The sequence below is a fragment of the Phaenicophaeus curvirostris genome, chromosome 2 (assembly GCF_032191515.1).
Source record: "Phaenicophaeus curvirostris isolate KB17595 chromosome 2, BPBGC_Pcur_1.0, whole genome shotgun sequence".
Taxonomy (NCBI): domain Eukaryota; kingdom Metazoa; phylum Chordata; class Aves; order Cuculiformes; family Cuculidae; genus Phaenicophaeus; species Phaenicophaeus curvirostris.
Window position 1 is genome coordinate 87,749,104 of NC_091393.1, and position 15,913 is coordinate 87,765,016.

Consider the following 15,913-nt stretch of genomic DNA (forward strand, 5'->3'; position numbering starts at 1 on the left):
CACAAAAGGTCACACTCCTGGAATGATTATTTTATAATGCCAAACTTCAAACAGAAAACAGTGTGGGACCCAATCCTGAAGACTTAAGTCAGGTTCTAGTTTGTTGTGTTTCTTTTTTTTTTGGTGGGGTGGGGAGGTGTCATTGGCCATGTTTAGGTGGAAACAAATCAACAAATCTTATTGAACTCAATGTGCATTTCTTTTAATTAGGACTTCAGGGTTTGTCTCTATAGAGAAGTATTTTACTTTACTACACAGACTGGAAAGTTCTCCGAGTACTGTGTGCATACAGATTCTGTCTTAAAATTAGCGTAGTGGATTAAATTCTCATGGTGTGTTGGAAAATAGCTCATTTCCCTTTAAGATACTTTTCTTCTTTCTCTTGTTTCTTGTAGTACAGCATGCTTAGGGTTTTTTCCTAATAATGACACTTAGTAGCAACTTTGTTCCTTTCAGAAAACTGGGGCACAATGCAGATGAACCCTGCTAGAAATTCTGTTCAGAGCTTAATTAAAAGGTTGATAGTTCTGAAAACATCATGTGGCATTAACTAGGGAAAATTATTCAGAGCTTCATGAAGGAAAAGAAGGCCCTTTATGTGTCTTGGGGGAGCCAGAAACCATGGTCAGGGTTTAACAGAAAGCTCAAAGAAGATAAAGTCGTGGAAGAAAAGCTAAAAAAAATTGGTTTGATGTTCAGTATCATGGAACCTAGAAGACTTCTGCATCAGATGCCATTCATGTCTGAATAAACTGGAGGTACTATCTCAAATTAACATGTTAATGAGAAAAGATTTTAGAGCAATTGGATGCAATATACAATAATAAATAGTTGAGATTATGGTACGTGCTCAAAAAAAGATTTAAAAGTGAAGCTCTATTATATTCTTAATCTTGATGGTCAAACCTTTACTACTGAACTGAGGGAAAAAGTCAGGAGGAGTTCTTTTCATGGGTTATGGATACTCAAAGCTGGAGATACTTGAAGCAAGGAAAAAACAGGATTTCTTTTCCAAAGGCTGGTTTGCCAAAAATGCGTCTGATGTTACAGCAAACCTGAAATGCTGGTATTTTTCATGGATATAAAAAAAATAGTTTTTCTACTTGGAAATGAAAGAATGAATTGACTACACATGCCAAAGGATTTCAGTTTGCTCTGTTGCACCAAAACCACATACACCTTTGTGGATCAGTTTGAAATTGTTCTTTACCTCCTGGAAGTGCTGCAGTGCCTCATGGGCCTTGTAGTCTGAAGCAGTTCTTTTCTGTGAATATGGTTAGGCTGCCTTTTCTCTGGGACGTGAGCCTTACTTCAGTGTATTTGCCACATTGACAACAGCCACAGAAGGGACTCATCGAGCATTCAAACTATCGGAAACGGCACATGCTTGTCTCAGAGCAGACAAGGACTTTATGCCACATGCCAGGTCGTGTACATCCCTCTGTGCCCACAATGTGCAAACTTTCAGCTCTTTGAGGAGTCAGTCAGCAGGACCCCCTGGGATACAGCCCTCGGGGGCAAGGTAGCAGAACAAAGCTGGCAAATATTTAAGGATGCTTTCCATAAACACAAGAGTGCTCAGTCCCCAGATGTAGGACATCAAGCAGAGAAGGGGAGAGACCAGTGAGTCTGAGTCGAGGCCTGATGGTCAAACTGAAGAAGAAGAGGGAAATGCACAGGCAGTGCAAGCAGGAACAGGGAACCTGGGAAGTGTATAGGAACACTGACTGGTTGTGGAGGGATGAGGTCAGGAAGGCCAAGGCGTAGCTGGAGATGGACTTGGCAGGGGAAGTGAAGACTAACAAGAAGGGCTTCTACAGGTACATCAACCAGAAAGGAAGGTTAAAGAAAGCATACCCCAACTGATGAATGGAAATGGTGACCTGGTATCAATAGATGAGGAAACGGCTGAGGTATTCAGCAATGGTTTTGCCTCAGTCTTCACTAGCAACCGCTCTCCTCACACCTCCTGGGTCAATGGACAACAAGAAAGGGGCCAGGGTATACGACCACTGTAGGGGAGAATCAGGTTCATAGCCACCTGAGGAACCTGAACATATATAAGTCTATGGGACCTGATGAGGTGCGTCCCAGAGTCCTGAGGAAATTGGCTGATGTGGTGGCCAAACCACTCTCTAAGATATTTGAAAAGTCATGGCAGTCAGGTGAAGTGTCTGATGACCGGAAGAAGGGCAACATTGTGCCCGTTTTTAAAAAGGGTAGAAAAGACAACCCTGGGAACTACCGACCTGTCAGCCTCGACTTTGTACCTGGGAAGATCATGGAAGAGATCCTCCTAGAAGCTAGGCTAAAGCACATGGAGTATGGGAATGTATGTCATTTGAGACAGCCAGCATGGCTTCACCAAGGTCAAGTTCTGCCTGACCAACCTAGTGGCTCTCTATGATGGAATACCCACATCAGTGAACACAGGAAAAGCAATGGATGTAATCTATCTGGACTTCTGTAAAGCCTTTGACACAATGCCCCACAACATCCTTCTCTCTAAATTGGAGAGATATGGATTTGATGGGTGAACTGTTTGGTGGAAAAGGATGGTTGGATGGTTGCTTTCAGAGTAGTAGTCAACGGCTCAATGTCCAGATGGAGATCTGGGACCAGTGTTTTCCCTCATCTGTATTGGGACCAGTGCTGTTTAATATCTTCATCAATTATATAAACAACAAGATTGAGTTCACCCTTAGCAAGTTTGCAAATGACACCAAGCTGAGAAGTGCATTTTTCACACCAGAAGGATGGGATGTCATCCAGAGGGACTTGGAAAAGCTGGAGAAGTTGGCCTCTGTGAACCTCATGAGGTTCAAAAAAGGCCAAGTGCAAGGTCCTGCACTTGAGTCGGGACAGCCCATGGTTTCATTACAGGATGGGGGATGATGTCATTGAGACCAGCCCTGCTGAGAAGGAGGATCTTATTGATGAGAAGCTTGACATGAACCAGCAATGCACACTTGTAGCCCAAGCGGCCAACTGTATCCCGGGCTGCATCAAAAGAAGCGCAGCCAGCAGGTTGAGGGAGGTGATTCTGCCCCTCTATTCCTCTCTTGTGAGACCTAACCTAGAGTAGTGTGTCCTTCAACATAAGAAGGGTATGGAACTGTTGAAATGAGTCCAGAGGAGAGCTACAAAGATGATTAGAGGGCTGGAGCACCCCTGCTATAAGGACGGGCTGAGAGAGTGGGGGTTGTTCAGCCTTGCAAGGCGAAGGCTCTGAGGAGACCCTATAGACGCCTTCCAGTACCTGAAGGGGGTGTACAAGAGAGCTGGGGAGGCACTCTTTAGAAAGGCATGTAGTGATAGGATGAAGAGGAATGGATTTCAGGTGGAGGGGGTAAGATTTAGACTAGGCATTAGGAAGAAATTCTTCATGGTAAGAGTGGTGAGGCTCTGGAACAGGATTCCCTGGGAAGTTGTGGGTGCCCCCGCCCTGGAGTTGTTCAAGGCCAGGTTGGATGGGGCTGTGAGCAGCCTAGTCTAGTGGGAAGTGTCCCTGCCCATGGCAGAGGGGTTTGGAAGAGGGTGATCTTTAAGGTCCCTTCCAACCCAAACCATTCTATGAATCCGTGAAAGAAATACGCTCTGCAGAAAAGGCAAAATGTTCAAATAATTGCTTCAATTCTTAGGCCTGATTTGGAATTATTTTAGAGAGAAAAATGACTTGCAAGTCTGCAAGAAATTGGTACAATACTTTGAAAATACACACTTGAGGGCCTGGATGAAAGCAAATCATTCAAAAATATGACTGGAAATGCTTTCTTCCCTCCTGTGATATATACTGTGCAAAGACCAGTAGAGAGTTACAATGGCATTTATGAAGATTGAAGTACTGCCCTCCTTCTCTTTTTATCTTCCTTTCCCCTGAAGTTTATACAATGTATTTTCCTGCTTTTACGTGTTTCAGTTAGATCCTGTAACATTATTTAAATGTAGACCTGTGTATATGCACAAGTGTGTCTTTACGTGCATGTGGTAGTATATAGAGTGAATACAAAATAGCCATGTAAGTAATCTGGAATTAAATCTGTGGTTCAAATGGAGACCACTGGTAATGGTGACTCTACGTCACCTACGAGGTTAGTCCTTCATAGATGACATTAATACCTGTTCTGCAAAGGCTTATTGTTGGGAATATTCCTGTTTATACCTCAAGTGAAATAATAATGCATTTATTCTTATTATGTTAAGATGTCAAAGTTTATCTCAGGAGCTGCTGTTTCACTGCAGCATTTTCACTTTAAATTAATGCTAATTTATGATGTCACTGACATTCTGACATAAGCAGTGTAATTGGGACATGGAGATTAAAAAGAGGTACTTGTAGCCTAAGTATATACCATGCAACACTGTTAGTCCTCCTATTGATCTACATGTTGCATTGAGATCTCCTTCTCGCAAAGCAAAGTTTTATACAACATTCCAAAGTGATTATGCAAGAATGAAGTTTTCATTTGAAATACCAATGTAAAATGTGTACATTATAAAAGACAGAGCAAATTTGTCTTTCAAATGTCCCTTTTGACATTTTTTAAAAAATTGTAATATTATTTTGGAGCCAATATCTGCCGATTTTTAGTAGGAACATGCACACTACAGTTTGTCATGATTTTTCTCTTAAGATAATTTCTTCTTGAAGCTGATGATTGTCTGATATCAATATTAAATCAACAACAGGATTTTGTTTACAGACAATCTTTTATGGGTTGCTGCAGTCATACTTTTGTGCTCAAACTCAGAAGTCTTGAGTTTTATTTGTGGTAAACATTTGCATTTTTAATTTCTAATTTTATGTCAATGAAAATAAATTTAAACACAGAAGAGAACTGTTGCTTACTGATGCGGTGGAGAGTTCTCTTTTTCAATTCTGCACTCAAGAATACATTTTAAAGAAGCATATTTTTTTGTATAGTGTTTTTGAAAGCAGATAGAAGGTAAGATGGATACGAATCTATTCTAAATGGCCACTGGGCACAATGTGAGTAAACTGCAATGGTTCAGAGGGCAGGGTGTGGTCTTTTGTCCCCTGCCTGCCTGTCCTTTACCAGTTTTCTATCTGAGAACAGAACAGTCATCACAGTCATTGTGATAGTTTGTGTACACTTTTGCAACAGTGCCAGAAAGGAGTACTGGATCCTTTCTTCTACAACTGAAATTAAATGAGTGAAATGCTGGGAAGTTTTATTACACGAGTCTCCAGAATTATAAGTTGAATGTCTTCTAAATAGTAACTTTTAAGGATTTTGCATGTATTATCTATTCTCATGGAATATTAGCACATATTGACACATTTTTTCAAAAGAAGAATATTTTGGGCACTTCAAAGTATTTTACCCCATGTGAATTATTGTAAAATGGAACTACTGTATGCTAATCCTATAATATAAGTAACCATGGAAGCATAAATATTTTCAATAATTTAGCAATTGTTAATTTCCTGTTTATTGCAGATCTCTTCAAATCAATTGGGCGTCACCAGGAAAGCCAAATGGCATTATCCTGGGATATGAACTCATACGTAAAACATGGAAGAGGTGTTACCCATCAAAGACTCCAAGAAGCCAGAAAAGTAATAGAATATGTATCTCATTAGAATGTAAAAAGCATGAAAATATCTGTGGAGAAGTGTGTTATGATCCAGAGTTGAAGGTACGTGTGTGTTCTTAAGTTAGCCATGTAATGAAAAATTATACTTTTAGGAATAAGTGTATAAACCAGTCCTCTTTAGTAATCGGAGGAAGATCAGTGGAGGTTTCTGCTTCTTTTGTTGTTTTAAAATCAAGGTTCTGATACATATCTTGGAACTTGTTAAAGTCAATATAGATGTTTGAGCTCAGTACAGGGATAACTGTGCAGAAATCTCCAACAACGTATGTGAGTCAGCTGACAACAAGTGATTCTGTTATATTAAGTCTGCGATTGTTGACTTTGTGTCTCCAATGAGAAGAAATAAACTAGACAGCATTTATGGATGTATTCTGCTTTAACACTTTGGTTTGGAGCAATAGCGCGTTTCTGAATTGAAGCCCCAGACTGTTTTCATTTACTATATGCTGGTTCAGTGTAGAATTGGTTTTAATGCATGTGAACTAAATCCCTTGCATAGGAGGCTAAGCCAGAACCTGTGTTTCAAAAACCATTTGAATGTGCTTCAGCTCTTGATGGGGACTTTAGGTTCCCAGCCAGTCTGTGGAACACTTGCTTCTCAAGCATGCAGCTAAAGTTTCTTCCCTTCAGAAAGCTTTGCTCCATTTTCATAGTGCAGATGTTCATCCCAAGAAATCAGGTTGTTTCTGATCCAAATCTGTGTGCAATGGAAGTTTGAGGAATCTCAATACTAACGCCTTGAATCCACTGATCCAAAGCTATTGTGTCGAATTACGTGGTGGGTTTAAATGCATGTAGACCTCTGTATGAATTTTTGCATGCCACTTGGAACAATCAGTTTTGCCTGACGTGGATCACTTACGGTAAACTACTAGAGCAGATTCTTTGTCAGCTTAAGTATTCAGGTATCTGCGGAGCACATGTTGGTGGTTCGTATGGCTCCTCTGTAATAAAGGGATTGCATTGGATGACTTAAAGGCCACAGGACATTTTCTAGGTGTATGCAGAACTTCAAAACTACTTGTAAAAATATAAAGCCTCTCTGTTCGTGAGGAATCATTCCTCAAAGTCTGCATGGCAAATAGTGATTATTAACATGATTTGCAGGATTAGGAGTGGAGTGCGGGGTGATGTCGCCTTCAAATTCTTCCTTGGCTAAATGCTTAATGACCAGATTGTCTGGTACAGAAAATCTCTTTAGATTCAGCCACAAGTGGATCGCTGTTACATGACAATGATGAGCAGCTCTGAATGGGATCCATTGTGATTTGTCAGATATATTTTTAAATTATGGCTATTTTCAGCTTAATCTTCATATGAGTTCCTGTTTAGAAGTAGGATCAATAGCATAGCAGGAGTCTGTAATGGTTTTTATTGACAAATGATGTAGAAAACTCTTAGTTTGAAAGTAAGATTTAATGTGATGAAATAGTGTCCCTATTTGTCAAAGGCATCACATGTTCCATGACTAAAGCAAACAACATGTATTCATACGATTCCCTGTCAGAGAAGACAGTAACTAAGGGGAGTGAGTTATCTGAGGGGTTCAAACATAAATAGAAATTACTCCAGCCAACACAGCCTTAGCTTTTGAGCTCCCTTGAAAGCAATGCTGTACTGAACATACATATTTCTGAAATCTTGCAAATAAATTATGGGCAGTCCTTTGTTCTAAAAGGTAAATTTACATATTTCAGGTTCTTGGCATGGTAGACTTTTTGACAGATTGTAACATGTGTATGAGTTAAACTTGTATTATTTTAACTTCAGATGTTTTCTTCTTCATTTTCATTTTTTCAGCCTTTGTGTCTGTATGGAAACTTTGAGATTGGAAAGTGTCCATTTGTTTTTATAGCTTCCTGACTTTCCAGTTTTTTCCAATTAATTTTGCACCATTTCATCAGAATGGTCTCTCTCTATTCCCAGAGATCGTAGTTAGGAGTGAGTGCTGTTTGTTATGTAATGGATATATGATAAACAACTGGGAAATCCACAGGAAACTGAAGCACTCACACTTAAATTGACATGGGAGTAATTTTTGTGGGCGAATTGGTTAAAATTCCTCTCCTAGTGCCTTCCCTGATTTACTATGTGTGTCTGCACTAGCTGTCCAAAATGTCTGTAAGATATCTACAGGGCTTGTGGCACATCTATGTTCTTCTTAAACTAGAGTGTGCGACAGGGACAGCATAAGACCTAAAGTGGCAGCCCTCTGTCATGCTTTTAAAGAATTCACTGTCAATCTATGCCCTCTATAATGCTGAAGAATTTTTGCTAGTATATGTGGTCCTTAGATTTGACCAACTACTAGACGGAAGTGAAGAAAAGAGACACTGACTGGTGCAAACTTGTTCTGAAAAGAAAGCGTTTTACCACAGTGTCATCTGCTATTCACCGTACATTGACTGTACAGCCAAATCCAAAGAGATGCCACTGAGAATTAGATGCTGAGCAGCATAAGTAATGTTCAGATCCAGAATAATAAACAAGTTTTTTTTCATTTGATGACAGACTGGTCAGCAAAAGCAAGCAAGCTGTTCATATGTATTTTTGATAGACAAACAGATTGTGGCGTGCTCACTTTTTCTCAGGTCATTTATTGCACCTTGTATACATGACACAATGGGTCTAATTTCCCTCTTACAAGTTCCTGGAATTCAGGAGTATAAAATGAGAGGAAAACTAGGCCTTCTATACAAAAATAATTTGGAGATATGTTTTGGGTTATTTATTACTATTTCATTATGGATTCATAGGTTACATTTCGCATCATCCACTTGCTATTATAAGGCACTGCAGAAAAAGAGAGATTAGTTATAATTTCTTATCTACAAAAAGATCACCAAAATATAATCCCCTCCACCCATAGAAACCAAAGTGTTTCAGTAACAGGAATACAAGAGTGTGTTTTGACTGCACAGCAGAGCAAGACACAGGGACCCTTCAGCTAACAGTGACTGAGTTTGGTCCAGCTTAACAGTGCAGTTATATCAGAAAGGCAGTGCTAAGTAGCCCGGGTGAAAGGCTGCACTGGTATGTGTGCGCTGCATTTGGGATCCAGGTTATTATCCCTGCATAGCACTGCACTGCATAAATAAATGCACTCACTCAGGGCTGTCTTGGGAACCTCTGAAAGAGCAAATAACTTTTTAACTACAAGAGATGTGTACACGCACCTATGTGGCTCATGTAGGCCTGATAATAAGTCTAATGAAGACCAGAAATAATTCCTGCTATCCTATATAATTAGTTCACTACTTTTTGTTTCAAGTTGTTATCCATTTCTCTGCTTCCATGTTAAGAATCTTTGTTATTTTAACTAAAGCTAACATAGTGATGTCCCTGATAGCCTTACTCTGGTATTTACTATCAATCAGACTTGGATGAATTTATAATTCTTCAGTGAAGAAAAAATTTAGAAAGGTTTTAGGTTTTTTTTCTGTGTAACTTCACAGAAAAGCTGAGAATACTCTCTCATGATGAATTTTGTCAACTGGCAAGAGGGTCCGTATGTCCTGTGTACAATTTACAGTAACTGACCCGTGCTGCTTGGATTTTTCCAAGCTGTGTTTTCCTAGCTGTTTTCAGTAAGGTGTGACCCATAACTGTACCCATTCTTGAAATTTCAAAACTGACTTCAGCTCACAGAGCACGTATCAAAAGATCTGCAGAGATGTACCTCAGCTCACAGAGCATACATCACAAGATCTGCAGAGATGTACTTCAGTTAACAAGGGAATGTTCCCTAGCTTCACCCATCAGGAAGCACAATCTCAGTACTGCTGGAGGAGGCATTCCAGTCTGTTACAGACCACTTAGTCAAGAAGAAGCAGCTGATGAGCTCTTCTATAAACAACTGGGACCACTCCTTGAACACTGTGTTTGGTTCTGGGCCCCTCACCACAAGAAGGATGTTGAGGCTCTGGAGCGAGCCCAGAGAAGAGCAATGAAGCTGGTGAAGGGGCTGGAGAACAGGCCTTATGAGGAACGGCTGAGGGAGCTGGGGTTGTTTAGCCTGGAGAAGAGGAGGCTGAGGGGAGACCTCATTGCTCTCTACAACTACCTGAAAGGAGGTTGTGGAGAGGAGGGAGCTGGCCTCTTCTCCCAAGTGACAGGGGACAGGACAAGAGGGAATGGCCTCAAGCTCCGCCAGGGGAGATTTAGGCTGGATTTTCACAGAAAGGGTCATTGGGCACTGGTAGAGGCTGCCCAGGGAGGTGGTTGAGTCCCCTTCCCTGGAGGTGTTTAAGGCACGGGTGGACGAGGTGCTAAGGGGCATGGTTTAGTGTTTGATAGGAATGGTTGGACTTGATGATCCGGTGGGTCTCTTCCAACCTGGTTATTCTATGATTCTATGATTCTGAGATCGCTAGTTCTTGTCCTTGTGGGAGACTTCAATCTTCCGGATGTCTGCTGGAAGTATAATACAACAGAAAGGAAGCAGTCTGGGAGTTTCCTGAAGGGTGTGGAAGACAACTTTCTCACATAGCTGGTGAATGAGCTGACAAGGGAAGTCGCCCTCCTGGACCTGCTGTTTGTGAACAAAGAAGGCCTTGTGAGAGATGTGACGGTTGGAAGACACCTGAGACAAAGCAATCATGAGATGGTAGAATTTTCAGTTCTAGGTGAGGTGAAGAGGGGGATTAGCAGAACAGTCACATTAAACTTCCCGAGGGCAGACTTTGGACTGTTCAGAAGGCTGGTTGGCAAAGTCTCATGGGAGACAGTCCTTAAGAGAAAGGGAGCCCACAAGGGCTGGGTGCTCTTCAAAAAGGCAATCCTAACAGCTCAGGAGCAAGCCATCCCCATGTCCCAGAAAAGGAGCCGGAGGGGAAAAAAAACAGCTTGATTGAGCAGGGAGATCTTGAGGGACATCAAAACCAACAGGAATGTCTATGAGCTTTGGAAGAAGGGACAGGCATCTTGGGTGGACTACAGGGAGGAAGTGAGATAGTGCAGAGAAAGAATCAGGAGGGTTAAAGCCCAGCTAGAAGTCAGATTGGCCAAGTCTGTGAAAGATAACAAAAAATCTTTCTATAAATACTTTAACAATAAAAGGAGGAGCAGGGAGAATTTTCAGTCTCTGTTGGATGCAGAAGGAACAACTGTGACAAAGGGTGAGGACAAGGCTCAGGTACTTAATGCCTTCTTTGCCTCAGTCTTTAATAATAAGGAAAGATGTTCCCTGTGTGTACACACCCAGGAGTTAGAGGAGCAGAACAAAGCTCTCGTGGTCCAAGAGAAGGTGGTTAGAGACTTGCTTGGCCAGTTAGATACATACAAGTCTATGGGGCTGGACGGGATCAATCCAAGAGTATTGAGGGAGCTGACAGATGTGCTTGCCAAACCCCTTTCCATCATCTTCCAACAGTCCTGGAAGACTGGGGAAGTTCACTGGACTGGAGGCTGGCTGATGTGCCCATTTCCGAGAAAGGTTGGAAGGAGGACCCAGGAAACTACAAGCCTGTCAGTCTGACCTCAGTGCCATGGAACAGGTGATCTTGAGTGCCATCATACAGCACACGCAAAAGAACTGTGTGATCAGGCCCAGTCAACACGGGTTCATGAAAAGCAGCTCTTGCCAAACTAACCTGATCGCCTTCGATGACAAAGTGACCTGCATACTGGATGAGGGAAAGGCTGTGGATGTGGTCTTCCTGGACTTCAGTAAAGCCTTTGACAGAGTTTCTCACAGCATTCTGCTTAGGAAACTGCCGCTCTTTGGCCTGGACAGGCGCACACTCTCCTGAATGGAAAACTGGTCAGATGGCTGGGCCCAGAGAGTGGTGGTAAATGGAGTTAACCCCAGCTGGAGGCCAGTGACAAGTGGGGTTCCCCAGGGCTCAGTGCTGGGTCCAGCCCCATTCAATGTCTTTATCAATGACCTGGATGAAGGCATTGAGTGCACCCTTAGCAAGTTTGCGGATGACACTAAGCTGGGTGGAAGTGTTGATCTGCTGGAGGGTAGGGAGGCTCTGCAAAGGGATCTGAACAGGCTGGACCACTGGGCAGAGTCCAATGGCATGAGGCCAAGGCCAAGTACCAAGGCCAAGGCAAAGGCCAAGTGCCGGGTCCTGCACTTGGGGCACAACAACCCTGTGCAGTGTTACAGACTAGGAGAAGTCTGTCTAGAAAGCTGCCTGGAGGAGAGGGACCTGGGGCTGCTGGTTGACAGCCGACTGAACATGAGCCAGCAGTGTGCCCAGGTGGCCAAGAAGGCCAATGGCATCTTGGTTTGTATCAGAAATAGCATGACCAGCAGGTGCAGGGAGGTTATTCTCCCTCTGTACTCGGCACTAGTGAGACTGCACCTTAAATACTGTGTTCATTTCTGCCCCCCACCCCCCGCCCCCCAAGAAGGATGTTGAGTCTCTGGAGCATGTCCAGAGAAGAGCAACAAAGCTGGTGAAAAGGCTGGAGAACAAGTTGTACAAGGAGCAGCTGAGGGAACTGGGGTGGTTTAGCCTGGAGAAGAGGAGGCTGAGGGGTTACCTTATTGCTCTCTAAACTACCTGAAAGGAGGTTGTAGAGAGGAGGGAGCTGGCCTCTTCTCCCAAGTGACAGGTGACAGGACAAGGGGGAATGGCCTCAAGCTCTGCCAGGGGAGGTTCAGGCTGGACATCAGAAAAAAAAATTTTCACGGGAGTGGTGATTGGGCACTGGAACAGGCTGCTCAGGGAGGTGGTTGAGTCACCATCCCTGGAGGTGCTTAAAAGACAGGTGGATGAGGTGCTGAGGAGCATGGTTTAGTGGTTGATAGGAATGGTTGGACTCAATGATCCTGTGGGTCTTTTCCAACCTTGTGATTCTGTGGTATCATCCATGTGGTTACCAAATTGTCCTCCTGTTCTTGCTGACATCCTGTAGTAAACACTGAAAGTCAGGAGACAGGTACAGTAAAAAAGTAATTAAAATAGTCGCATAAAGGCCAATAAGTCCTGTAGGCAATGGATCATGAGTATGAACGTCAATGGTTAAAAGGGTCCTGACTGCAGGTGTTAATACAGCTTCAGCAGTTTTTTTTTTTTTTTTTTCGGTAGCAACAAGCTGTATAAATCTGCAGTTAATGAACTAATGAAATATAACTCTGACATTACTAGGAAGTGCAGGTTTACCCCTTTGCTCATTGTAATTAACATGTGTCATTTGTTAGAAACACCAGCAGGACTCTTCTCTTTGAGGACAGGAGGAGCAAAATGGTGGCTTGATAGCTAGCCTCAAAAGCACTCTTTTCAGGAATGAAAACTAATACATCTTGACACTAGTGAAGGGTATTCCATCAATATTTATGTAAAAGTTACTCTTAATGCTAGCAATATTGTGCAAATCCTTTTCAAGTTCTTTCAGGCTTAGAGAACCTTTAAAAAGATAACACTTCAGGTATAATGTGTATTGTAACACACATGAAAGACAGGAAATGAGACTCATTTCAGTATAGATAATATATAGTGATTTGTAACAGAATAACAATAATTTCTGCTCATGGATTTTAGGTCTAAGGTTGTACCAATTACCAAAGAGAAGAGCAGTTTGGGGAAAAAAATGGGTGAATAAGTATGCTTCACAAAAAAAGGGTGTCTATGTAGGTTCAGAGATAATTTAAGTAAAAAAGAACGAGCCTTGCTAATTTAAAATATCTCCTCTCACACGAGAACATGATGGGTCAATCATTACTCTGGTGTTTGCTCCACAGGCAGAAATTTTTAATGAACTCCTGTAGCTAATAGGAATTCCTTAGAGTGTTTTGTGAATTGTTATTTCACAGTGGCTCTGGCAGCAAGCATTTGACAAGAACGATAAACATGGCTGCCTAGTACATCTGTTTATTTCAGTAAATCAGTCTTAGCTCAACTGGCATGTGTCCATGAGGCCGAATAATATCCTTCAGCAAAGTCTTCAGCAAGCAGAGGGATCAGGGATTGAAACAATTTTGATTAAGAGGGTTGCATAGTTAAGTTTTGAGTATTTTTTAAAATTGTTAAAATATTATGTAATCCTGCCTTGCCAGGTCTGATATCTTGTTATGCTGCACTAGAGTCATGGCTGACCGGGCCTTTCTCAGGTATCGTAATAAGTCTTTCTTTATGCCCAGCCCTTCACAGCCCCTCGATCACTGTCTCTCAGCAGGCTTGGATGGGAGGATAACTACAGGATTGATTTGTGAGTAACTCAGTCTACCAATATTTTTAAGGGCTCCCATGATACCTGAAGATGAACATCTTGTATCATCTCCATAGACAGTAAAGAGCTGGTTAGCAAGCGTATGTCAAGCATTCAACCCTTTGTACAAGGCTGAGATCTCTGATCTGCCTAAAATGTTGGTGTCACTGTAGCTGATCACTACAAGGCTTCTCCTTTCTTGTACATGTTAACACCATCCAGTTGGGACTGTCACTTGTAGATCTAAGAGAATGATATAATAATGACCTTTTGCCACTATAATTTTCAATCCATCTGCTTTCCTTCTTTGTCTATGACATAATTTTAGCATTACTGGAATGCATTTTATTTTATGGATTGATAATGCAGAATTGTTGGGCTGAATATCAATGCTAATAGAAACTATCTTAAGAGCACTGCTGAAAAAGAAGTGTTATTTAACAATTTACAGCTGACTGCAGAGGATGTTATGGAGCTACATAATAATAGCACCAACTAAATCAGTCTGTAATGCCAGATGAGAGTCTTAATATGTTCTAGAGCTGACTGGGCTCCTTTTTGGAAGCCGTCTATAGGGTATTGAGAAATATTGAGAATCTTTAATGATTTTTAACGAGGAAAATTAGCTGCTGAAACCATCGTAACATACCTGAGCTTTCAGCTGGGGATTTTTTGAGGGAATTCAGGATGTAAAGTAGACACACCAGTAATAATGCAATCTTAAAAATAATGTTTCGCCCATGCTGCCTTAGAGTCAGTACGAAAATGGCCCTCCCAGTGTCTGTGTAAAATATGCAGAGCAGCTATTTCTACTTAGGTTTCACAAGAGAAGGGGCATTTTTTAAAACTGGAAACATTGCATGGGAAGTAAAACGGCTGCTCAAGGATTTGAGCCTGAATAATGCCAAAGATGTGCAAGTTTCTTTATCTGAAAGATGGAAAGATTGCGTTCAGGTGAAATTTAGGTGGTGTGCATCACTGGAGAGAAAAAAAAAATGCGGATGACAAATGAAATCCATGAAGAAGATAAATTGAGCTAGACAGGTCTCAGAGGGAGACACAATCCCAATGGGCACACAAATTGGGACCAAGAATGTGTGAGGAATATGTACTCGGCCGTCTTTCAGGCAGGCAGGTACAGTATTTACTGGCTGTGTTGTCTCAAACTCAGGATGCTGTAAAAAGGAAGGGACAGAGGCCATGGTCAAGAATTGTTGCTAAATGTGGTCTATTCTGTGGCAAGATAGTACTTGATTTAATATTTTTAAGAATGCTTTTAAATTACTTAGAAATATGGAGACCAAGTAATCTTCTAGGTTGCTTTGGAGGCAGTTGTAAATGAAGGAGAATTAAGCCTGGAATGTATGCCAGTCATAAAAAAATATCCAAAAGATGGGAAGGAGAGAAGAGGTGTGAAACAGAGTTTTATTTGACATCTTAACTAATGATCTGGAAGAAAGAACAGTAGGTTAATTAAATTCATAGATTGGATTCTATTACCAGTGACAAGGTGGACAGCAAAATAATATAAAAGGACCTACAGAGACTCAAAATTCCTGAACAGAAAATGACAAAATTCAGCTATATTGGTAGTCTACAGCAGATGCTGAATGAGAAAGTGTGCTGGAAAAGTGACAATTCAAAGCACATAAGATTGTAAGACCTCAAAATATAATGAGGAAACAAGAATCTTGCCCTACCTAATTTTAATTTTTGGTTACATATTGTTTATGTATTGTAAACTGTAACTTCAGAACCTAACCTAACGTTTCCAAGAATGATCAAAGAAAAGCCATTTAAAACTGAACAAAACAAAGCATCATCTTTCTGAAGTCAGAAAGAATTTGTTTATGGCTTGAGAAAAGTAATAATATTTTTCTGTATGCATGTTTGTTTTAACATTATAAATGTAATACAAATTAAATGTCCTGAGCCTACTAATATAGATTTTTTTAAGTTTTTTTCTGCTGGTAATTAAAGTACATATGTAAACATTAGATCCTTCTAGAGGAATACTTTCTTTGTTGACTGGTAAGATAAGCTGATTTGGAACATGATTAAGGTCGGGGCAGATTTCTTCCTCATCAAAAGAAAGCAAAGGTACAACTATGTTCTAACGTGCTGTACTGCCAAA

The 15,913-nt window shown here is 41.3% G+C and overlaps 1 protein-coding gene across 1 annotated transcript in view; it reads left to right on the forward strand.

The window, feature by feature from the left end:
- Nucleotides 1–15,913, forward strand: part of LOC138718342 (usherin-like) — a 220,836-nt gene that overhangs the window by 113,673 nt on the left and 91,250 nt on the right. The window contains exon 19 of the mRNA XM_069852767.1: nt 5,463–5,661. Coding sequence (XP_069708868.1) covers nt 5,463–5,661 — 199 coding nt within the window. The remainder of the gene's footprint in view (nt 1–5,462; nt 5,662–15,913) is intronic.